General features: G+C 40.0%; 1 protein-coding gene across 1 annotated transcript in view; it reads left to right on the top strand.

The window, feature by feature from the left end:
• Sntb1 (syntrophin beta 1) overlaps window positions 1–26,835 on the top strand; it is a 207,186-nt gene that overhangs the window by 103,215 nt on the left and 77,136 nt on the right. The window contains exon 3 of the mRNA XM_048359093.1: window positions 26,229–26,436. Within this exon, the coding sequence (XP_048215050.1) occupies window positions 26,229–26,436 (208 nt within the window). The remainder of the gene's footprint in view (window positions 1–26,228; window positions 26,437–26,835) is intronic.

A 26,835-nucleotide genomic window follows, 5' to 3' on the forward strand; every position in this document is an offset into this window, starting at 1 on the left:
ATTCAACGATGAAATTCTTTACACCTAGAGGCTCAGAAGCTCAGCTGTAAACAGTAACGTTTTCTAAAAGCAGCCACTGTAATTGTAACCACAAATGATGCTTTTCACATATTTTAAGTATGAAAAGGTTCAGTGGTCTTCATCTGGTAGCTTTGGGTCATGTTCTTACACTAGGATGACTCTAAATAAAAAGGAAGAAATGTGGCACCGTTAAAGCTCTGTGTTTCAAACAAAACAGGGTAGAGTAATTAAAAGATAAAAATTCTTTAGCTAAAGAGTCCCTAACTTCACCAGAATTGCTGGCATTTCTCAGCTAATATTAATCAGCTTGACTGAACTTGCATTTGCACAATGATTAGAATAGGTATGTGCTGCAATTTCAAATTATCCTGAAATCTCAGGCACCTAGTGTAATCCAAGTATGAAAATAGCGTGCTGTGCATCCAGAAATGGTCTCAAGATGCTGGGGTAGTGGCCTATTCCATGAGGTCACTTGAAAGTCATGCTCAAAGAAGTTCTACCATTCTGACACTACACTTGTGGGAACACACATACTCATCATCACCTGACCCCCCAAAATAGCACAGCAGTTCTAGTCATGTTCCATTAGCCAGAAATAGTCAAAAGACCCTGCATCAATAAAAAGAGGCCTAGACATAAGACTGGTTGGTAAGCATTATTCTCCCTGTAACTGCATTCTATTCCAGAAATCAGCAAAACTTCTCCTGTATGACTATTGTCATACCTGATGAAGGCACAGAAATTCCATTAAACTCTTACTTGGACTTTTTAGAGAAGAGATATTCAAGAGAAAAATCTTGAGTTTCTGCATTGTATACAGTGAACTAGACTATTCAAGAATTAATTTTTTTCAAGTTTATTGCTCCTTGCTATACTGTAGATAAGTGAATGCTTTCAGAAAACACCGTTTCTGGGATTGGTGGCATGGCTAAAGTGGTAGAGCATCATCAGCTGATGAGAGATAACATCAGATCAAGAGTTTGAATCTCAGTCTCATACAAAAGGAGGAAGAAAGGAAGGAAAGAAGGAAGGGAGGGAAAGAAGGAAGGAAGGAAGGAAGGAAGGAAGGAAGGAAGGAAGGAAGGAAGGAAGGAAGGAAGGAAGGAAGGAAAGAAGGAAAGAAGAAAGGAAGAAAAGAAGGAAGGTGTGCCAGATATATTTCCATGAGATTCATAAGGGGGAGGGCGTAAAGAAAAGTACACACTGCAGAAGATTGGGATATCTCTACTGGAAAGCAAAAATGTAAGTGCTAAATGGGAAAAGCAGCGGCAGCAGGCTTGGCGTTCCAATGCTCAATTGCCCGATTTCTGTAGGTGGAGAAGGAATTGGAAGGCCCCACCTGCTTGCTCAATCGCTGGGTTCCAAGATCATGGTCTGGATATTGTACAGTTTAAGTAGTTCCAAGGAAGCCTATTTGTTCTCTGCTTTCTTTTTATTTTTTTCAATGATTATAAGTTCTTTATTATAGACAATTTGAAGTGATCATTTGTTGAGTCTGGGTAATATAGGTACAACATGAAAATCTGAATTTTAAAAATACACAAGCTACAGAAGAATCTGATTAAAGCACTGATCATATGCATTAGCATCCTTGCTCTCTGTTTTCATCTTTTATAATGTGTAATTACAGTATCTTTACTGTTTCCAAGAGTCGCATCATCATCTGGAGAAACAATATAGTTTTGAAATTCTCAGACGTGTTTACAATCAATTATTCTACAACATTTAAGTTATTGGATAAGCACTTTGGGAAAACTCATGTAATCTTGGTTTCTTGCACCTGTGAATTTTTAGTCTAACTTGTGTGACTGATGGTGAATAATTATTCCAAGCAAATCTATGCTCTTTCAAGTTGATTACATACAAGCTTTCTTTATGTTTTAAAAAATATTATCTTTAAGTGGTTGTAAGCCTTCTTGATTATATAACTGTTTGGAGCCTTGTAGTGAAAACCTTAGGCCTGCCTAAAATGATTTTTCTGAGGCTGTCTCACCTGCTCCTCATCCTCATCCTTCTCTTCTTCCTCTGTTTCCTCCTCTTATTTCTCCTCCTCTTCCTTCTCCTCTTCATCTTCTTTCTCTTCTTCCCTCTCCTCTTTCTCTTTCTTCATGGCAACTACTTCCCTACGCTTTCCTTTCTGCTTACCTTTCAGAGACAGGTGTCTATGTCTTTCACTGCAATTGGACTGATAATATTTACTATTAACTGTTCTCTGTGCAATTGCTTCTAAGTAATTTCTCTCTACAAACTCTTAATTGTGGACTTATATAATCTTGCATCTCTGCAAGTTTATGTTTAATGTAAAATAATTACATAAGTATACATTTTAAGCTTAATTATATACATGTGAACTTTTCTTAGGCTTCATTTTTAGCTTCAGAATTCATGTAAATAAAATCTGTAATAAATCTGGTTTTTCCCAAAACTCAGAAGAAAATTGACATTTCAGAAAGGTGAATCTTTTCATTCAGCAGTTTTATATATTACCTGGTAAATCCCATCTCACTAATTCATGCATTTTGAGGGGCACTTAAACTGTATGACAATTCTGAAAAGGATGCTTATTCTGTGGAGGTTCAAGAAGTAAAAATAGTCAGGATTTCACAGCTAAGAGGCAAACCTATGACATTCTGTTTCCAAAACCTTCATGTTCTTTCCTCTATAGTGTATAGACTTCAAGAGAGAAATAGTTATCAAATGCTATAAACAGTAAGGGTTTTTTTTTTTTCATTAGTTCATTGAGCTCAGTACTGGTTACTTGTTGACTCAAAACAATATACTTGTCACCCTCTGAAGAATTCAGAAAGAAGAGGTAGATAGAATACAAAAGAAATACCTTCAGAACTAGACACCAGGGATTACACACATGTTCCGTGTTGTTGATTGGTCAACAACAGCACGACTTGTACCTGGTATAATGAGAGTAGATTTGGGAAGCCTGGAAAAGTGAAGCAAATAGAAGCCAACAGGATCCTGGGATTACTCTGTTATCAGCAGGGATACTGAAGTTAAGATTTCTACTCTGGCTCATTCCTTTGCTTTATATGTCACTCTCCTTTTCATATCTGACAGCAGGCTAAAGAACCATGCCATCAAAACTCATTAGTGTATTTCTATAAAACTATATGTGGCCTTGGTAGGATTCTGTACTCTTTTAGTGATTTGAAGCCTTGTCTCTGTTTCCTGGAGACATTCTAAAGAGCTGTTTGCAAACTGACCCAGTTCTGGAAGCTATTAGCTACTGTAGATTGAGATAGAAACTTACAAAATTATGGTATGATTTTCATCTACTGAACTGGTGATTTCTTTTTATCATCTCCAGGTCAATGTTTTACCCAGCTTTCCATGGCACTTAATAAAGCTATCTTAAAACTTCTTAATATATCTTCAAGACACGAAATAATCTTTTGATCCTCTTAATAAGTCTGAATAATTTTCAAAGAAAAGGTGAACAGGAAAAGATGGTTTCTGCTAAATGCTTATTAGGTCCCAGGTTCTAGACTAGTGTCAATTTATTCATTTGATAGACAGTAAATTCTATAGATAGTAAATTCTGTATATTAAAAAAAAATCAGGGGCTGGGGATATAGCCTAGTGGCAAGAGTGCCTGCCTCGGACACACGAGGCCCTAGGTTCGATTCCCCAGCACCACATATACAGAAAACGGCCCGAAGCGACGCTGTGGCTCAAGCGGCAGAGTGCTAGCCTTGAGCAAAAAGAAGCCAGGGACAGTGCTCAGGCCCTGAGTCCAAGGCCCAGGACTGGCCAAAAAAAAAAAAAATCACAGGGCTGGGAATATGGCCTAGTGGCAAGAGTGCTTGACTCGTATACATGAAGCCCTGGGTTCGATTCCCCAGTACCACATATATAGAAAATGGCCAGAAGCGGCGCTGTGGCTCAAGTGGCAGAGTGCTAGCCTTCAGCAAAAAGAAGCCAGGGACAGTGCTCAGGCCCTGAGTCCAAAGCCTAGGACTGGCCAAAAATAAAAGAAAAAAAATCACGAAAGTTAATTAGTCAAAGTCATCCAGCTAATTACCAAACACAGGCTAGCCTTGTCTGAAAGCCAATCACCATTTTTTGACCACATAACACATGCAATAGAAAATATTGTCAGAATACTTGAAGAAAAAAAGCTCCATGAATTTTAACTTTTAGATCTGGTGTTTCATTTTCAGTTTAACAAGAAGAAACCCTTTCCAATTGTCCAAATGTTTAATAATACGGGCAACAAAAACAAATTGCACAACCTGGCATTTATTGTGTGTTTTATAACAGAGATGATATAGAGAGTTTGAGTTGAGGTGGAAAAAAAATAGCCTACTACCTCACAGGTGAAAATGAGCACCCAAAGGGTAAATAATTTGGCATTTTAGATGAAAGCAAATTAATGTTAAAATGGTTTGGCAGCCTAGAGTTTTGGTTCCCACTGATGAATGATTACTGCTGGTGTAAACTTGCTTCTCCTCCTGCGTCTGCGTCTGCCTCTGCCATGCCTTTTATATGTATTTCACTGTCATGACTGGCTAGGGATGGTGACAGCAGCATATGTCCCCATGTCTTCCCCAGCCTACAGCTTTCCCACAGTGGGAGAAGCGAAGCGATTTCTCCAGACTTCTTCCACCTTCCCTGGGAAGGTTAAACCACCCACCCCCGGCCCTCCGGGAGCTAAGCCACCCTGACTACTCTGCTCCACTGCTCCCTTGCCTCTTCCAGCTTGACTGAAATAAACTCTGTTTTCTTCTCCCACACTTACATCATCCTGGCCAAAAGAAAACTTTACCAAATTTGAGGTGGAGCATAACTGCCTTTTATTAAACAGAAACATATAAATTGATCAGGAGCTATCCTAGATATTATTTTTTTTTATCAGACAAGATCAGGAAATGAAGGGCTTGGGTTAACCACATTTTCTTCCACCTCGTTACCTCTTGTGTTTTATACATTGAATCTATTTTCAAAGTGGCAGAATGTAATACGCTTTTGTGATGTTGATCTATTTTTGCCTCCAGATTCATTCTCAGCTCTTCCTTTCCTTGCTCTGTCCTCAAAGATAGAGCATCGCCAGAGATTCCAGGGCAGGAGCAAAGAAAGCAAAACCTTATTGCTCCCAAATGCACCGCCCCCCCCCCCCCGCCCTTCTCCAGAGCTGTGTCTTCAAGGTCATGCCAACGTAACCCCTTTGCATCTAAGCCGAGATGTAGTAACAGCATTCTGCGGTTGCTAAACCCCTGGTTCTTCCTTGTTTGGTTTTTTTTTTTTTTAATCTAGCCTCCTCTGTAAAAATTCCTCTAATCCATCCTTTTAGGACAATACTTTGTCTTGCTGGAACTGGAGTTGATATCATCACAACTACCTTTATGAATTTAGGGAGTAATTTCTCTGTGCAGTTCTAAGAATTGTGGCAAATACAAAAGAAAAGCAAGATATAGAAGTTAGATGATCAAAACTGTCTGTCTAAATTTTGAAATTTAAGAACAAGCATACAGCAAGAAGCTAAGATAGGAGGATCACAGTTTGAAGCCAGTCCAGACAGGAAAGTCTGTGAGTCTCTTATCTCCAAATAATTTACCAAAAGGCTGGTAGTGTAGCTGGCGCCCAAGATGTAGAGGCCGAGCCCTGGCCCTGAGTTTAAGCCCTAGTAATGGTACATATAAATTGGCATATGCCAGTAATCCCAGAATTGGGGAAACGAAGGCAGGAGAATTGAAAATCTGCAGGTAGTCTGAGCTACATAGTGAGACCTTGTCTCATATAACAAAAGCTCAAAAGGAAGCAAAATTATCTCAATCATATTTAATGAATCAGTAACATCAGCATTCTAATTCTAATATTATTTAGGAACAAAGGTAGTATCTGTCAATAGATATAAGCCTTGTATATTCAAGTAGGTGGTTCTAAGTATACCTCTTGCACTCTGTGTCCCAATCCTTTGCCTACACCTGTGTCAAAAGAAGGCTAGGGTGTCTCTGGAAACCCCTTCACATTGTAGGCTCATTAGTATAGGTGATACCTATTTGAAGAGAAGATGCCTGCTTGGTAGCTGGGGGTTATTTTCAGAGGCACCATTATCTCAGCTGGAGAATCCTAAGGCAGCTATTTGCAAACCAAATGGAGTTCAATTAATGTATCAAGAGCAAAGGATCAAGACCTATATTTCGAGAGTCAACATTAGTAAAAATGCCTCAGCACTAAGATGGTCAAGTTCAGTCTCTTCAAGTGCTCTTAGAGGAGAAACTGAAATTTTCCTGGAATGGTGTGAAGGGATCTGAGAAAGGCCTAAAATAAACTCAAGGAGCTGCACACTGATGAAATCATGGCCTCTTGCTTGGTGAGATTTCTCAACTTTTTCTCAAAGTAAACTAGGGAATTTTTTTAACTAGCTCACTGTTGCTACAGAAACCCTACTAATTCATGCCCCACTGATTAAAAATGTATGATAATTAGTATGGATGCTGAAGTTTATTTATGAAGGAAATAGCTTTTCTTCAAAATAACAAGCCTATAAAACGGTGGGGCTTTTTTAAGCTCATTAAAAATGAACCTTTTGTGCACCCTGTTGTACACAAAGATTCCAATTATGCAAGGATTCTTATGGAGCAAAACACAGTGTGTTTTAGCCATTCGTGTTAATCACCTTTCCTTTCTAACATCCCAGTAAAAAGACAGAAAAGTAGGTCTAAACTCACAAGAGAAGAGTCAAGGGAATTATTTAATTCTTCCTGGAAGGACAGACAGCAATGAGGCCGGGTAACTGATTGGCAGAGTGGAGCCAGAAAGCCACACAAGAAACAAAAATGATTTCAGCCAGGCTTGAAGACCTTGGCTCCATATAACCTACAGAGGCCCAGAGCCTGCAGACAGACAGGGCAGAGAATAAGGGCTCTATGCAAATTCAGTATGCTACGTGTCTGGATGTTTAGAATGTTCACAGCCAAGCATTCTGCCACTGTCCAACCTCATCCACACTTGATGATTCGTTCTTTCCTAAGTAAATGAATAGAAAACTTTGGAACATTTTGGAAGGGATCTCCTTAATGAGAGGAGATTTCCAAGCAATAAGGCTACATGAATTCTTATCAAGTGACAAACTAAATTCTGATATACAGATTTTATCGGACTTGTTAGTCTGAATCTCAATAAAGAGTCACAGGTGTTGGAGAACTTCCAGCAGGAAAGATAAAGGTTACCAAATCAACTAGCAGAAAGCCTAGTACCAGGGGCTCATGCCTATAATCCTAGCTATTCGGGAGGCTGGGATCTGAAAATCACAGTTCAAAGCCAACCCAGGCAGGAAAGTCTGTGAGACTCTTATAAACTACAAAAATAGCTAGAAGTGGCCCTGTGGCTGAAGTGGTAGAGCACTAGCCTTGAGCAAAAGCAGTGTAGGGACAATGCTCAGGCCCTGAGTTCAAGCCCCAAGACTGGCAAAAATGCAGATAAGAGGTAAGTGGAAAATCCAAGAGCACAAATAAAGGAAAAGAAAAACTAATATAACTAATTGAGAGTCTCCAAAAATCAGCAGAAAATGTGGCATTCATGAAACAAGAATATTGAGGCAGCAATAAAATTAAAAGCAGTTCAAAAAAACAAAGTTTTTAAAAAGTGACAGTAGAAAAAAGAGAAAGAGAAAGAAATCAACTTAAAAGACCAATTCAGGATCTCCACCATTTTTCTAATAGGAGATGCCAAGAGAAATGATGGAGAAAAGAGGATGATGTTACATACTTTGTCTCAATCATGAGGTGTGCCTTGCTTCCTATTTCAAATTTCTGACTCAGACAACTCAACCTCCCTGAACTTCCCATCCTAATTACCTTTGAAATAATTGTATAAATATGACTATAGATTCGAATTCTTACACGGTAGTGATATTAAATCACCTCTTTTATGTATACCCTCTCTCCAGTAACAAATATTTCTCTCAGATTTGTCTCTTAACAGCTTTATAGCATACACAGCATCACATTATTATTGCTTGATTCTCTCTGAATTGATTTCTTGATATGGGGCCTTGGTTTAGTCCATACTTAAATTATCTAGTACCTGACTCAATGCTGGACAGAAAATAGGTGCTTGACACATAGCCATCAATAGAGTGAACAAATCCATGAGCAACAGGGAAGCTCCTCTATACTTTCTGGAACATTTTATACCAGAATACTGAGATCCAATTAGAAGGGGCCCCGCATTCCAACAATGATATTACAGCAAAATGAGACGATGAATGATGTCTTTTGTTTTCTAGCTCTTTCTTACTCAAAGTATAGATAGGGAAATGCCCAATACCCCAGGATTTTCAGGAAGTGCAAATCTCCATATGTGGAGAATGAAAATCAGCCTTTTCATGTGATGCTTCTCATCAGAGTTTGACAGGCATTTTCATTTTGACTACATCAGAGGCTTTCACCAAACTAATCTCTCAGCCTTTAGTTGAACGTCCTATTTGGTTTTTTTCTGGGAGGAAATCCAATTTCCTAGTGAATCCACATGTGTGAGAGATTTACTAAGAAGGGGATAGGTAGTGGGAAATTAATTAAATTCACTCAGTTCTGTGGAAATAAAGCTTTAATAAGTGATCCGAATCTATTCTTTTGGTGCAGATGGGAAATGGATTCCTCTTAAACAGCACCTACCCTGGGCCAGACCCAAGCTCACAATCCATTTTTTTTTTTTTTGCCAATCCTGGGCCTTGGACTCAGGGCCTGAGCACTGTCCCTGGCTTCTTCCTGCTCAAGGCTAGCACTCTGCCACCTGAGCCACAGCGCCCCCTCTGGCCGTTTTTCCATATATGTGGTGCTGGGAATCGAACCGAGAGCTTCATATGTAGGAGGCAAGCACTCTTGCCGCTAGGCCATATTCCCAGCCCATACAATCCATTTTTTAAAAAAAATCAACAAAATGCTTCCAAAAGTTTTCCAAATGTTCATCTCAAAGTTGAACCACTTTGGAGAACATTCTGTGTAATTCCATCCCATGATGTGCTCAGTCTTGAACATTTATTTATTCCAGCCTCTTTCATCCATAAGGTCAAAGGGCTGAGCCATTGTAAGCTCCATTTTCTCTTGTCCGCTGTTTCTATTATGGTTATGAGAGTAGAGTAATAGCAAGAAACAGAAACCAACAGCTCATCAGCATAAAGTGCTTCCCCTAGAGTTTCAACTTCTGCCCCATATCTTTTACTAGGCTGCTTACGGTTAGTAAAGCGTTGGGGTTTGAGTTTTTGTTTCCACCAGCTGTTGTGGTGGAAAATTAGTGATGGTGTTGGCAGGCACTAGAAGATGGGAGGGAGTATTAAGAGCATGGTGGATATGCAATGCCTATAAATGGTTCTTTCAATTATCACTATCTGTAAACCATTATGAGGAAATGCAGAGACCCTTTAGAGTTGATTTATCTCTATAGACAGTGCCAAATATATAGTGGCTCCTCAATAAATGTTTTTGAACTGACCTTAATTGAGACTGTCATGCTAAAAAGACTATTTCTGCTCCCCCCAAGCTATAGAAGGGAAAGCCACTATATATACATATATATGTAATAAGTAATACACAATTATATAATATGTATGCATATATACATAATGTATGTGCATATGCATGTACAATATATGGGTGTGGAACCTTCATACACACATACATGTATAACATTATATAAAACCTTATGTAGTGGGCTGGGGATATGGCCTAGTGGCTAGAGTGCTTGCCTCGTATACATGAGGCCCTAGGTTCGATTCCCCAGCACCACATATACAGAAAATGGCCAGAAGTGGCGCTGTGGCTCAAGTGGCAGAGTCAAGAAGCCAGGGACAGTGCTCAGGCCCTGAGTCCAAGCCCCAGGACTGGCCAAAAAAAAAACAAAATCACCTTATGTAATATATTAAAAATTATTCTCTCCTTTGTATTTGCCCTATTAGTCATCGCCTTATAATTACAAAGGTATTCTAGAAGTTCTCTGCCTATAGTTTCTTTCCTGTCCATCCTGTCTTCCCAGGCATATAATATTACACAATATATATTATACTATATATACATATATAACTCATATGTATATATAAAACTCAAGTATATGTGCATATCCAAATTCAGTAATAAACACAATGCAATTTTTTAAAAGGGGGGAAATTTATGCAGGTACTTCATCAGAGAAGACAAGCACAAAGCAAATACAGACATGAAAGCAAGCATGTTGTATATTATTAGTCATTACAGACATGCAAACTAGGACCACAATAAGATGCCACTACACACATATTAGTCTAAAAGGAAGAAGACTTCTAGCAAAGATGTGCAAGAGTTCAACCTTTGTATACTTCTGTTTGAGAATGAAAAATTGCTACTGTCACTTTGGTACCGTTTCTTACAATATTGTACAATTGGTACAATTTCTTACAATATTAAACATACACTTGTCAAGTGAACCAACAATGTACACCAAGCTGTTTACATGGGGGAATTGAAAGCGTTCATCTAAACAAACGATTTATGGCAGTATTCTTTTGCATGTTTGCCAATACTGGGGCTTGAACTCATCATCTGGGTGCTGTCCGTTAGCTTTTTTTGCTCAAGGATGGTACACTACCAGTTGATCCACAGCTCTATTTCTGGCTTTTTGCTGATTAATTGGAGACGAAGGACTCAGAGACTTTCCTCTCCAGGCTGGTTTCAAACTGTGATCCTCAGATCTCAGCCTCAGATCTCAGCCTCAGATCTCAGCATGGATTATGGGCATGAACCACAGCACCAAAACTAGAAATATTCCACATATTCATCAAATAGTGGGTACACTGTCATGTATTCGTACAATAGATAATCATACTGACACTAACTAAAACATGGATGAATCTCAAAACAATTATAGCACATTCATACTCAATATTTCTAAGAGAACTAGGGGAAGAATCATTGAGGAATATATGCATATCTAAACTTGTACACCTGAAATGTATACAAGACATTGTATGTCAGTCCTCAAAAAAGTTGTTTAAAATTAAATACAGTTAAAGCAATAACTTTCCAGATAACTGAACTCTTTGCTGTTCTTCTTTACTCTCATCTTTCCTGCTTTTCTGGTCATGGTGTCCCCACAATAGCTTGTCAGCAATCCATTCTCCACCTGTCCCAACCTTCCTACTCCTTAAGCCTCATCTCAAATATCTTTGTCTTCCTGAGTGATTTCCTGGTCTTTTCACTCACATTCCTTCCTTTCCTTTCTTGGATACTCTGTGTTGTTTTAAAGGCATGCATGTTCTGCCATGCCTTAGTTATTTTGGTATTATCCCCCTCACTGGTCTATAAATAGCTTGGGCTACATCTAGGCTTCTCTGTGTCTCCTGCCTCCCATGCCTAGCAAATCTAAAGTCCAAGGATGGGTTGGTTTTTGATTCAGTATTTGAAAGATTCTGTTGCCAAAGATAGCAGGATTGATTCAGAAAGCAAGTGGTCGTATTTAATATGAGTTCCCCTAACTCTGATCTAACTTTTCACTCCTAAGCATTCGCTCTTTGTGTTTGCCCTGTTGCTCGCTGCCCCATAAGTACAAAGAGATTCGAGCAGTTCTCTGCCTCTAGAGTCTTTCCTCCCCATCCTGTCTTCGCAGACATAACCTACAGTACATGCTTGATAGGCTCACTCAGTGTATACACTCCTGGCAGGCTTTCCCATCTGTTTCCCCTCCGCTTCATCAATTCCTTTTCCTTCCAGGAGGCCCACACTGGTCCTGACAGGTACAGTGAAATTTGACATTTATATCCCTGTCCAAGGCTACCATACAACTTGGGATGTGCCTTTTGTGGCCTCTAGCTCTGCTTTGTGGTTTAGCACTTCTCCTCTCCCTTCTTTTCTTTTCTTTTTTTTTTTTTGTTTTTGTTTGTTTTTTTGTTTTTTGTTTTCCTTGAGCCAGTACTGGGTCTTGAATTCAGGGCCAGGTTGCTGTCCTTTCGCTTTTTTGCTCTGCCAGCTCTAGCTGGCCCTCTACCACATGAGCCTCTGCTCTCCTTCTGGCTTTTTGTTAGTTAATTGGTAATAAGATTCTCACAGACTTCTCTGCCCAGGCTGGTTTTGAACCGCAGTCCTCAGATGCCAGCCTCCTGTGTAGCTAGGATTACAGGTGTGAGCCAAAAGAGCACAGCTCACTTGTCCCTTCTACGCTGAGCTGCAGGAACATCACAGTCTTGCCCATTTCTTTTTTTTTTTTTTTTTTTTTGGCCAGTCCTGGGCCGTGGACTCAGGGCCTGAGCACTGTCCCTGGCTTCTTTTTGCTCAAGGCTAGCACTCTGCCACATGAGCCACAGCGCCACTTCTGGCCATTTTCTGTATATGTGGTGCTGGGGAATTGAACCCAAGGCCTCATGTATATGAGGGAAGCACTCTTGCCACTAGGCCATAGTCCCAGCCCCAGTCTTGCCCATTTCTATCTGTAGATGCAAAACTGACGTGGACAGAAGTCAGTTTCTTTGTTCAAGGCAGTATCACACACATCCAGTCCATGAACCAGGCACACTGGCTCCATGAGTGACACAACCACTCTGCTACATGTGGTCACCGTGTTCTTTGACTGCCAACCCCTCCAGCTCCTGTGGACTCTAAACTCCCTGCAGCCCAGACCATGCTGGCTGACTCAGTATCCCTAGCACTTAGCAGGCTGCCTAACAAGGGGCAGATCTTCAATGACTATTTCTAAATGAATGATTCAAATGTGATTAGGGTTATCAGTACTGGCTTTAACCCCATATCTAGCTTCTTTCCATTTGTGCTTTTGGAAAGGGCCTATGTAAGTCTTGTATAAATGCAGCCCATGTGAATTGGTAAACAAGTCCCACTCAGATTGCCTGAGGTGCATTGTGGGATACAAAGTTCAGGCACTTGATTCACACATGTGGAGGGAGCATGTGTTTGGAATGTGAGGCAGAGGCCTGTGGGAGGCCCGTGGCCAGCCCAGGAGCTCAGGGCTCCCTGGCAGCCAGGACGGAAGCAGTGGTAATCTCCTCTCCTCCCCTCTCCATGCACCTCATGTCAAGAATTTGTACATCTCTTGAGTTCATTGCCTTCATTTGTAACAATCTTTCTGTCCTATGATTTCACACATGTTGTAATGGGAGGAAAAATAGCAAATGAGATCAAAATAAAACAAATCTAAGCCCAGAATTCTACTGCCTTACAGAGAGGCTGACTTTCTTTTCTAGCACCTTGGCATTTACTAGAAGAATTGAAGAAGATTGAATTCTGTGTAGTGTGACCTTTTAAAATTTGGGATGAACATTTGCATTATTTTGATTCTCACCTTCCTTTGCAACCAACACAGAAATATATGACAATTTGAAACTTGTCTAGATAGTTCAGATATAGATTTTTAATGGCAATTTTATGGGTAGCTGATTTATTTGTTTGTGCTTGTTTAAATCTTTCTGGTAATGAAAATGATGGTTGCTATCTACAAAAGAGGTCAGAATGTCTTTGAGCAAAGGCTCCCACAGAAGAAATAATTATGAAGCTGTCATTTCATGAAGACCTTGACAGTGCAGTATCTACAAAGAACTCCAGTTATTGCTTCAAATCCAAAAAGTAAGAAGCCCCACTCTCCCCAAATTCAGGATCACCCTTCTGGAAAATCTTAAAGGTGGCATTTGCCTTTAGCACATCGTAAGTTTTCTGTCCCTCTGTTCTCTGACCTTGGTTGTTGGACAAACTTGATTGTTAAGAAATCTCGACTCTGGATTCCGTATTTCCACCTGCAGGTATGACCTTGGGCTCTCCCTTGTCTCTAAACTTTAGACTTCTCACATGTGGAATGATGGTTTGGATTAAACATCCTCTGATTCCTTCCACTTTATTAATACCAACTTTGGTTGTTCTTTTTTCCCTCCAAGCTTGTAACTGGATCACTCTAGTTTCTGGGTGGTATTTTTTTCTCTCTCTCTCTATCTAGTCTCCTCATGGTCTTTTCTACTTCTGGAATCCAAATTCCCTGGATCATTTCATATTGTAGACCCTTGCAGACAGCTCTTCACTGGGCCATCCATCTTATGTCTCCTCTTTGACAGTCATGCTGCCTGCTGTTACTGTGACATAAGGCCTGAGGAAGGCAACTTTAAAAATGAATGTTTGATTTCTTGTGTTAGGACATGTAACAGTACTGTCAACATTGTGTACTTATAAGTCATTTGTTGAGATTTTAATTTTTAAAAAAAAAATCCCTTCTCCTAAGACAAAATACAAATTATAATCTCATATCAGGAAATTCTCACATTATTTGGAAACTTAAGGAAGTATTTGCTCAGAGGAATTGTCATGTGAGAGATTATTTCAACAACGTCTGTGTTGAGTTCTCCTTTTCTTTGCATGCTTTATGCCATGGATGATAGGTATGGGCACTCAGAAAAATTGATAAGCCCATTGATGAAATGGCATTTCTTCACAATTTTTGTGCATGGGCCAAACAGAAAAAAAAACAGTATTATTTTACATGAGCCTTCCATAAATGAGTTAGATGATATCTACTCATATTGCTACCTCTTGGACATCAGCACTTTTGGGTTCATAATCCTAGTTGCTTTATTTCTGTGTCACCTTTTGGTTCTGCTTTGGACATTTGCAAGGCTAGCTGCTTCTAATGCTAATCTGAGAAACACTCCTAAGATCAAGTGTTGGTCACTGTAGACTTAGAAAATCTCAAGTGATTGCCATGATATTAGGAAACTGTAATGTTCCACTTCAGAATTGACTAATACTATTTGATATCTATCTGTGGAAGTCAACCTGATCAGGGAATATGAAAATAAGTTTGACTTAGTAAGTTACCTTAGGACTGAAGAACTTTGGACTATGGAGTATTATTCAAAAAGAAAATGTTCACCTCCAGTAAAGGAGAAAGAATTGTGTCAGGAAGGATAATATAGAATTTTGATTAAAAGTGACACTGCCAGTATAAATGGGACAAGGGATGTAATGGCAAGAACAACCTTCTACTCACCAATTCAGGAATACTTATGAACACACACACACACACACATCACACACACACACACATCACACACATCACACACACACACATCACACACATCACACACACATACCATGTATCAGGAAAACGATATAATAGCAAGATAATTCTGACACATGTCATGCCCTACTATATTTACAATCTAGTAAGGGAGATAAGCTATAAGAAAAGTACAAACACACACACACACACACACACACACACACACACACACATATATATACAGAGAGAGAGAAATGGGTTCTATGAACATCTACACCCTCACTTGGCTTCCATCAGTGTTGCTATTTTGTGAGAGTGGCTCTGTTCCTGAGCAAAATAGAAGGCTATAAACTTGAATTCTTGCATGTGCCTTGGGGAAGTTCAACTTATAATTTGGAAAACTTTCCAAGCACACAAGAAAGGTGTTCACAAGATATTGAGCAGCATGCAACATTAAAAAAAAATTATTCCATTCTATTTTAAACAGCACACCACAGTTTATAAACATCCTACTAAATGGAGCAGTATTATTCCACTTCACTGCTACAACACAGAATGCCTGTGGTGATTAACTTATAAAGGGAAAAGGTTAGCTGGGCACTGGTGGCTCATGCCTGTGATCCTAGCTACTCGGGAGTCTGAGATCTGAGGAATGCGGTTCAATGTCAGCCTGGGCAGGAAAGTCCATGAGACTTATCTCCAATTAACCACTAGAAAATCGGAAGTGGGGCTGTGGCTCAAGTGGTAGAGTGCTGGCCTTGAGCAGAAGAACTCAGGGACATCACCCTGGCCTTGAGTTCAAGCCCCATGATCCCTTCCCAGAGAGACAGAGAGACAGAGAGGGTTTATTCAGTTCAAAGAAAATTTAACTTCAAGATGAGACAGCCTCATTTGCTCTCGGCTTCTGGTGAAGGAAGCACACCATGGTAGTAGCATATGTGCGTAGCAGCTCATACTATTTTAGGGTAGGGTAATCAGGAGACAGAAGTGGCCCAAACTGGAGAGCTCTATGCCAAAACACATTCTAGATGCAAAAATGTGTGTTACAAGTGCTAAATATGTGTCATTTCCATGCCCAAGACACACACAGATAAATGATGACAACACTTTTTCCCAGTAGAGTCAACAGTGAGAAATCTTCCTTGGCCGCCTTTTCAAGGCAGTGCTTCAGGCTGCTACCATTTAATCAATGTTGACCTAGAAAATGAAATTTGTATTCTACCCTATATAAGCAATTGTCTCTGATACACTGAAAACACTTGGTAATTTACTTAAAGTCTTGAACACTATTTAGAAAATAGTGGCCTAACACTGATAAAATTTGGAGACTAAGACAAAACTGATAAAATTTGGAGACTGGGTGCAAGAGAACAGATTTCAAGGATGATGGGGTCACCCAAGGGGATTTTTTGAGAGTATGTGATGTCATTCATAAAACCACAATGTAATCAACAGACTTTAGGGAGTACTTGGTATCTGTAGCCGTTACAGGTTTAGAGTGAAAACAAGACATTTCAATGATTATGGCGATATGTAATGAAACACAATGTTTGTCTCCAAATTGGAACATTTTCAGCTTTTTATTATAGTGAATGATGGCCTGTCACTCTTTGCTTGCCTAACCTAGAAACCACAGCGACATCTCAGCTTTTCCTTCTTCCTTACTCACAGTTTTATCTACCGTAAAGTCCTACGTGTTTTATATTTCACACATTCTTTTCATCCATGTATTTTTACAGAATCTCTACCACTGGTTATTCCACTGGACCTATCTACAGCACTAAGAGTTTATGTTTACCTGAAATTCAGATTGCCCTGGGTATCATCTGTTATTATTTGGGAGATTTGACTGTCTTATCCCAACAACATTTAATGTAGAAAAGTAAGGACAAGCCTTCAGACTCCAAATCATGTGCTCTGGATTGGGCTCTGGTACTGATAGTTTATCAGCATAAGGTTTCAAGATATTACATTCTTGCTCCTTGTCTGTGTGGATTTGTGTTTCTTTCATAAGTGGAGCAAAGTAAAACCATGAAACATTTTTGTAAGGCATCGATGAACTGTGTAGTGGGAAAACAAAATATTTTCTCTACTCCTGACATTAGCCAACTCCTCTTCTAACACTTTGATAAGGATATCATTCTCCAAGAAAAGGTCAACATGCTGACCAAAAAAAATTCTTCACATATTTTGTAAATTTATGTGGTACTTAAAAAACCTGAAACCCAGACAACGTAAGAGATAGTGTCAGAGCTTAGCAGAACACCGTGTCATGCACGACCTGTTTTTGAAATGGGATTTTTCTGAACAACAGTGTAAAATCTGGCTTCTGTTCCATTAACTGTCCACACTTGATACGTTCTTCAGATGATCTCATTAGCTTCCATCATTACCACGAGCTTCCAAAACCTGCCTCCTCCACTGAGGATTGTCATTCCATGCAGCAGAATCAACTCTGATTAAGAACCTTAGGGTTCTTCATGGATTTTCCCAAGATTCCGGAGCACTACACTAAGAAGCACAAGAGCCAATCACAGGGTGAACGATGCTCTAGGAAAATACAGTACCACTGTTAACCACCACACTTAACAACCTCATAACTCACACCAGTGTCTCAGCTTACACATGGACATGTGACACTGGGAAAGCTCTGCCACCAAGAGCTGGATTCCTTCCATCCCCATGCCTGCCAAGAGATGGAGGCCAGGCACAAATACGTTCTCACATTGCCTCCTTCAGTGTTGCTGTTTTGTGTGAGAGTGGCTCTGTTCCTAAGCAGCAAGGGAGGAATAGAAAAAAGTGAATTCTGATAGGTGCCTTGGGGGAATTCATTTTACCATTTAGAAGTTTGTCCAAGTACACAAGAAAGGAGTTCAAAAGCTATTGAGCAGCAAACAACATGACAAACGTTCCATTCTGTTTCCAACAGCAAGCCACATTTTATAAACGTCCTACTAAATGGAACATGTATTAGCTTCACTACTGCAACATAGATTTCCAGAGTCAAGTATCTTATAAAAAGAAAGGTGTGTTTATCTCACAATTTTGGTCCAGGGTGCAACAGTTCTTTGTTCTGGGCTTCCGGTGAAGGGAACAGACCACTGTGGGGACACTGTCAGAGCAACTGCTCAGATAGCAAGGGAGGAAGTAGAATGACTGAGAGACTTGAGTCCCACAATTCCCTTCAGAGGGTACACTCAATAACTAAGGGCCTACTAACAAGAACTTCCCACCACCACCTCCACATTACCATCCAAGGCAGTATTCGTGGACCTTTGCAGGCAGTACCATATTCAAATCATAACAGACCCAAATGAATAGAACATAAATTTTAGAGTCAGATGAACTTGGATTCCAGTCCCAGTTTTTCCTGTTAGTGACTGGATGGACTGGACAAGCTAACCCCCTACATGGAGCCTTCTCTCCTGTCCTTACTCCGCCATCTTGATCTACTACTACCTGCTCAGTGGGCGCATTAATTCTAATCACCTCTTAAGATGGTTGTAAAGATGAAATGGTAGTAAGATGAAGTTGCCATTCCTCTGGGGCAAATGCATTCTTTCTAAATGACCTTCCCACTAATCTTCTCTTCTTTTTCAAGTCTTTTAGTCTCAACTCATTTAGAATTTTAAACAGAATCTTTTTTCCCTAGTGTTACTTACCTGAGGACGTATGTTTTTTTCTTAGTAAGTTGATTTGCTCATGAAATTCTTGCTAAGTTTTGCAAACACTCATTTTTCTTCTGTCTTTTTTTTCTTCTGGCTTGGGGGCTTGGCCTTCAGGCCTGGGCACTGTCTATGACCTCTTTTGCTCAAAGCTAGTGCTCTATCACTCTGAGCCACAGCTCCACTTCCAGTTTCCTGGTGGTTAATTGGAGATAAGAGTCTCATGGTCTTTCCTGCCCAGACTGGTGTTGAACCACAATCCTCAGGTCTCAGACTCCTGAATAGCTAGGATTATCAGCATGAGCCACCAGTACCTCGCACAAACACCCATTTTTCTAAAGAAATTTCTTTATATTTCTTTTCTGGTTGCATTACTAAACAAATTGGGAAATGTAGACGAGCAGAAAGGTAGGAAAAAGAACAATAGGCCACATTCCCACTCCCCAGTGATAATAGCCATTGCTCACAATGTGCCATATGTTTTTTTGTTGGGAAGCTTTGTTTTGTTTTGTTTTATGAGCCTTAGGAATTGTAGATTCATGGAGAGGGTAGCCACCAAATGACTGTGTGGCTTGCATTCCCTGATTCCGGCCATTTCCTCAGGCCGGGAGGCCCCAGGCATTCCCACCCAGGTTCATCTCCAGCTTCACATTGAAGGGGAAAGGTCACCTGAGACCTGGGTTGCCAGGATACACTTTGTTTTACTTATTAATTTTGTCTTAGGAGGCCTCAAGTTTTGTATGCCAGCCTTGTGTTTCTAAACAAAATGAGGGGAGAATGCTGGGAAATATTATTTGGCTCAGTGGAAACCTTTGAGAAAGCAAGAAGGGAAGAAAATTACTCTTTTATTGTAAGGTTTGCCAAATGATCTCTGAGAGGCTGTGATATCATTCATATGCTGTGCCAAGCTGGATCGAAATTGCTCATCTTGGCAGACATCTAGAGTGAGCGTATAATTCCTTGGGGTTGGTATGGGGCCTTTATCAGAAATAGTTCCATAGGCAGTATTTACATAACTGTGGTGGAGTGTGAGAATAAACACAGCTGTGGCATTGCCCTAAATATTTCTATTCAGTGGGGAATTAAAAGAGAACTTTATCGCCGAACTACAGATAAACACAATTCATCAAGCAGTGGTCAGTTCAACTGGGGAACAAAATAGGAGTTATAAAAGACTGGCCTGCTGAAAATAGCTCCAATCAGCCATCCTGACTTTATTGCTCCTCTAGTCCCTCCTCCCTCCTCTTCCCTAGTTCCAGAAATGTAGGACTCATCACCTTGCTAGGTTGTTGGCTAGATTTTACCCTACGGAGGAAGTCAAGGGTCGGCTCAGTGGCAGAGCGGAGGCCTACAGAGGGCAGGCATGCTGCCACGACTTTCTCTGTGGCTCCTTGTTGTTGTTGTTTTCTGGAATATAGAACTGCATGTTGGAAAAAGAAGGATTTTTGTCCAAAAGAAGACTTCTGAACTCCAACATATGTTGATGTGGACATGTAATATTACAGTCTAGCTACAGGTCTGATATGTAATGATTAGCATGGTTGTTGAGCAAGAAGCCAGATCCTGTCTGTCTTAGAGCTTAAGGTAGATGCTGGAAAACCTTACTTTGAGACTGTATCCTTTTCATCTTGGCCTCCATCTTTGTTACCTTCCTTGTTTATTGTGTGTCTCTTTTGCTTTTATGCATCTTAAAATGACATTGCCATTAGATTTAGGACCCATACTAAGCCATTAGAAGAATTCATCAGATAATAAGAGATTAATTTTGTCTTAGGAGGCCTCAAGTTTTATACGTCAGACATTGTGTTTCTAAACAAGAAAACGAAGAGAATGCTGGGAAATATTGGGAAGAAGGCTTGGGAAATAATACCTCAAGCCTTACTTTAATTACATCTAAAATATTCCCATTTCCAAGTAAATCACACAAAGTTCTACCTGGACCTAAATTTGGGGAAGAAATTACTCACTCACTTTTTTTTTTTTTTTTTTGCCAGTCCTGGGGCTTGGACTCAGGGCCTGAGTCTTGTCCCTGACTTTCTTTTGCTCAAGGTTAGCACTCTACATCTTCAGCCACAGCGCCACTTCCGGCTTTTTCTGTTTATGTGGTGCTGAGGAATTGAACCCAGAGCTTCATGCCTGGTAGGCAAGCGCTCTACCACTAAGCCACATTCCCAGCCCTCACTCACTTGTTTTTAAATCTTTAAGTAGTTATACAAAACACAGTAGCATATAACAAAACAGTTTATGAATACAACACATATTGATCGCATATTGATCAACATTCTCACCCCCCATTGACCCAACTCTTTCCTTACTTTTCTTAATTTTTGTGGTATATATGATTGATTCTTGGCTGCATTTTCCTCCCACCTTACCCTCTTCATTCATCCACCCTTTCCTCTTTGGTCCAATCCCTTCTTGGATGTACTTATTACCTAGTGTTGACTTTGTTGGTCTTTGACCTAGTCTTTCTAAAAGATTATACTATTTGAGTTCTCCATAGAGTCTGTTATAGTTCAGTTAATTCCAGAGGGCAGGTAGTCCACTTGCTTTTATAACATCCAATATACTACCTACTTTGTAATAGAAGACTGTCAAAGATAGGAGAGATATAACAGAAGACTGTCAAACATAAGAGAGAAAGAGACACAGAGAGATATAAAGACATGAGAAATGGAGACTGAGAAAGAGAAAAGAAAGTTTTTAGAATCTCTGCATGCTTCTAACTTCATTTTGAATCCTAAAAAATTACAGAATTAAAAAAAATAGGCATACCTTATTTCTTCCTGAAAGTAAAGCTAGGGGACAATTCATATGTTTATATGTTAATATATCCTGCAAATACAAAGGCATTATCTTCACTAACGTGGTTCTTTATCCCAATTACTAAACCAGAGCCTCAAAATCTGAAAGCATACATAACAATTACTAGACAATCAGGATTTACAGGACAAAAAGTGATTTCGCAACTGTAACTCATTCAATTCTCTAGTGACTCTGAGAGCATTATTATCTTCTGATCTTCATCTTTGTCACTTTCATCACAACCATCACCATTCCTTTTTTTTTTATGAGATGAAGCAATTTGAGGTTCACAAAACTCAAGTGACCTATTTGTAGTCAGTGTATATGAATCAGGGATTTTAGTTGTTCTGGGCACTACTCAAGCTAACGTAAAAGAAAAGGGAGACATAGAGTCCAAGGATATGCAGCATTAGGTATAGTTCAGTCTAGATCTCTCTCATCACTGTTTGCTTCAGTTGGGTCTTCTCTTTACTGTCAAGATAACCATCATGGGATTAATAATTCTATCTGACCCAATTCCTAATCCACAGAAACCATGAGATAATAAATGTTTGGCATCCTAAGATATTTGGTTTGGGGTTCTCAGCCAGCAAGTTGATAACAAGCATGTTCTCCAAGAGCTGCCTGTTTGTTGCCCATATGGTCACAACCACTGGTAGACAACACAGCTTTTTAGATTTGAGCTGTGCTTAGAGAGGGTGCTGTGTACTCTATATAACATGCAGAATATTTAAAGCACACACCCAAGCTTCATCCTCTGGTGAGTCTCACTTAATAGATCTGGGATGGGCTCCAAGCATCTGGATTTAATTAAATGATTTTGGAAAAGAAACCTTTTCAAAGGTTTCTAAAGAATTCTCGTGGTTGAGAACCTGTGGGGCTTTCTTTGCTTAAACAGCACCCGAGGTCTCTCTGTTCTGGGTTTTCTGTGTTCTCTCTTTGAGGAGGGTTGGGTGGGTGGGGCCTTCAGTTTAACATGCAGTATGTCCAGTCCATTTCAACCACTGGGAAGGGTGGCAAACAGACTTCAGTGTTTTCTTATGAACCTATGGAGCAGCTATTAAATTGACATCAGGTTTAGCTGTTGGGTGACTGCTAGGTCCCGCCCACAGGATTCCTAAGTAAGTAGGGCTGCTGAGCAAACCCACAATGTGCATTTCTCCTAAGTTCCCAGGTGATGGCAAGTGGCTGGCTGTGACAACACATGGGTAACCCCTGCCAGGAAGAATAAGACCCGGTATTTAAACTTTACCTAAGAAGTACTCCAGGAATCTCTTACACTTCTCACAACAACAAAGGAGAACAAACAAACAAAATCTCTTACCTGCAGGGGAGATGGAGATTAGGAGAATCATGGCTCAGAGACAGGCGAAGCAGAGGAGTTTGTCAAATGCTATCTTAAAATTAACCAGCAAAAATAGAGCTGAAGGTGTGGCTCAAGTGGTAGAAATGCCAGCCTTCTATACACGACATTCTGAGTTCAAACCGTGTACTGCCAAAAACGAAATTCATCTATTTTGCCTGCACCAAAGTCATCCACTATGATAACAGAAAAAAAAAGAAAAGAAAAGAACAATGGAACAATTTAAGTTGTGCACTTACTAATTGTGTACTTACTGATTTGAGTTATACTTTTCAAAAGCTTACTTAAACGTAGTAATACATACTGTAAAACCTGGAAGAATTAGGCCTCCACGTCACTACCCTGTGCTTTTATTTACAAATCTGCCTACCAGCCTAGCAAACAAAATATCCTTTCTTCCCATTTCGTCCCTTCTTTTCTCCACCCTTTACTTTCTTCATTGCTATGTGTGTGTGTGTGTGTGTATGTGCGTGCGCATGCGTGTGAGTGTGTGGTGTGTACTAGAGAGAGGGAGAGAAGGAAGAGAGAGGAAAGCAAGAACATGGAGAGAGAGAGAGAGAGAGAGAGGAAATACCTAGAAGGTGATTGCCATTTTTATTTTAAAAAAACAAGCACGAGTTTTCACATAGATGAAGACTATATACTTTAAATTTCTAGAATATTGATTGAAGAATTTGAAAAGGAAACTGAACTGTCATGAAAAATATTCAATAATTACTGTGTATGTTCTTAGTAAAAGTAGGAACTTCTGGAGGGAAGGAACCCCCCCCCTTACACTTACTGGCCATTTCTGTGAAAAGTATAACAGAGGCATGGTGTATTTTCTCCACTGTGTGGAGACAAATGTCACCCAGAGTCCCTAGTTCATCACATAAAAACTTCAGTATGAGGAAACCTGTTTTGCAAAGTTTGTACAAAGAATGCTAATCATTACTGAAATTTCTCTAGAGACACCTCAACTCTCCAAGTCATTCCTTTTCTACTGTTTATGATTGGAAAGGTTTGCTCTCAAAGGTTGGTTTCTAACAAGAATGAGGCCAGGTTGCCCTGGGAAAGCCTGACTCCAAGGATCTGCAAAATTTTTCTTGTGTAATTCAAGAGGGAAATAGGGCTCTCTTGGCTTGTTCTTCACTATGAATTCCAGCCTTCAGGCTGCTTGGAACACAGGAGGTTATAACAGAATGTTAAAATGCAGTTTTAAAATATAGAGGCTTTTATTTTCTCTCATTCATTTATTGATAGAGTTTCCAAAGATACAATGATAATATCAAGGTTTTTGTTACCATTCATAGGAAAGTTACATATATTCATAGCCTATGGTGACTTTAAAATTTGTGAAACGGGGGCTGAGAATATGGACTAGTGGTAGAGTGCTTGCCTCTTATACATGAAGCCCTGGGTTCGATTCCTCAGCACCACATATATAGAAAAGGCCAGAAGTGGCGCTGTGGCTCAAGTGGTAGAGTGCTAGCCTTGAGCAAAAAGAAGCCAGGGACAGTGCTCAGGCCCCAAGTCCCAAGCCCCAGCACTGGCAAAAAAACAAAAACAAAGACAAAGACTAAGATTTGTGAAACATTTATTGGTCTTTTAATCTACAGAATATGTTATAAGGAGTAGTATATATTTCATAAAGTATAAGGGAATTTGTCACTTCCTTTTCTGTTGCCGTTCTTTTTTTAAGAAGACTTTGCTAGACACAGGTGGCTCACAACCATAATTCTAGCTACTCTAGAGACTGAGACCTGGGGATCCTGGTTCAAAGCCAGCCCAGGCAGACACATCTGAAAGTCTTAAACTGAAACTGAAGTCTGAAACTCTTAATGTCCAATTAAACAGCAACAACCTGGAAGTGGAGGTGTGGCTTAACTGGTAGAACATGGAAATAGCCAAGCACAAGCTCCAGGTACTGTTACAAAAAAACAAACAACAAAAACAACAACCAAAAAAAAAAAATCAAACCTCTACCACTACATAATAATGTGGGTAAATGGCATGTATGTATTTGTATACATGAGCCAATAAATAAGACTTTTTCCCTCACATTAAAAAAGTGTGTCTAGGGCTGGGAATATGTCCTAGTGGCAAGAGTGCTTGCCTCCTACACATGAAGCTCTTGGTTCAATTCCCCAGCACCACATATATGGAAAACGGCCAGAAGGGGCGCTGTGGCTCAGGTGACAGAGTGCTAGCCTTGAGTGGAAAGAGGCCAGGGAAGGTGCTCAGGCCCTGAGTCCGGGGGCCCAGGACTGGCCAAAATAAATAAATAAATAAATAAATAAATAAATAAATAAATAAATAAATAAATAAATAAATAAATAAATAAATAAATAAATAAAAAATAAAAAAGTGTGTCTAAAAGTTATAGTAATAGGGAAGAGGTGGAGATTTGGAATGATGCTGAGGAACAGGGACATGGATTATAACAAGGTAGATGGGGGAACGATTCTGGTGATGGAATATTCTGGAGCGGTGATAGATAGCAGTGGTTTTTACGTAAATCTATACCTTTATCAAATGGCATAGAACTGAACACTGACATGATACCAATGGCATTTTCATAGGTGTTTCTTTTTGAGTCAGGATCTGTTTATGTAGTCTAGCAAGGACTTGAACTCAAAATCCTCTTACTTCTACCTCTCAAGTATTTGTTATCGCATAGTTTTGCTATTGTGATATTGTATGTCCACTCTACCCTCAGGGTGAGTGCAAAGGGGACCGGATCCTTCCGTATTCTTTGGGAAACCCCGATCACTCTATAATTACCTTGAATGAAGCAGATCTCCCCCATTCTTTGTCTCTGATGAGGCAACATGGATTTGCTGTCCGGATTTTAAATAGATGACTGCTCATCTCTTTCCACTTTGTTTCCTCTTCTTTTCATTCCTTTACTCCAGGAGTCCAGTGTTTAACGGATACTTGAAAGTGCCACTGACCAGCTTCTAAACAATACTAAGTCCCATCATCTCTCGTCCTAAAATATTCTCAGTCGCTGCCCAGCAGGAGTAAGCATGTGGCAAGACTTTCTAGTTTACTTCCTGCCAGCAGCAGCCGTGATATAAGTAGATGCTTAAAATCCTCTGTGGATTGAATCAGCTCAATATACAGCACAGAGGTCTTGATATGATCATGCTAACAAGCCAGTCAACCGAATCACAAGAAAATAAGATAAACTTAGTTCAGATTTTTTGGCAGTTACATAACCATTGTCCCAGAACATATTCCAGCATTTATGGATGAGTGAATGAATGTATAAATAAGTGAATGATGGGACCATTCAGATAAAGCCTGAGAAAATGCCAGCTTAATAGAGTAAAGAATTAATTCACCATTGTGAGGCAGGTCTTGAAATCAGGGTCTCCTAAGAAAGCTCCTAACCCTTTTCTCTTTGCTTCCAGGCAGCTTGAAATCCATTCTCCAGATGCTAAGCACACGGTGATCCTAAGGACCAAAGACTCAGCCACTGCCCAGGCCTGGTTCAGCGCCATCCATTCCAACGTTAGTGACCTGCAGACTCGAGTGATTGCAGAAGTCAGAGAGCAGCTGGGGAAAACAGGCATTGCCGGCAGCCGAGAGATCCGGCATCTTGGCTGGCTTGCAGAGAAGGTAAATAAACCATCTCCCTCCATCATTGTCCCCTCGGTTCTCCCTCTACTTGGAACACCTGAAATTCCTTCATCCCATCGGCTGGGTCTCTCATTCGCACTCTATTTGGAGTTCTTGTTCATTTCAACTTACTGCCCTACTGCATGCTTTCTAAGTTGCATCGGGAATTTCTCTTAACCTGATATGATCCTCCCAACATACAATCAAATGCAGTCCATTGGCTTTTACCGTAGTAAACTAACTATTGAGTGGGTGGGTGAGAGAATTGATGAAAAGCTTCATGTTCATGGTCATCAGAAGGGGAGGGAAGGTAATCTAACGCTCCCAGCACAGCTGTCTCCTTGAGATGCAAGGAAGTTGAAACTGTCATTGGAAGAAAGGTTTGTGTCCCATTAACAC

This window comes from Perognathus longimembris, chromosome 12 (genome assembly GCF_023159225.1).
Source record: "Perognathus longimembris pacificus isolate PPM17 chromosome 12, ASM2315922v1, whole genome shotgun sequence".
NCBI classification, from domain to species: domain Eukaryota; kingdom Metazoa; phylum Chordata; class Mammalia; order Rodentia; family Heteromyidae; genus Perognathus; species Perognathus longimembris.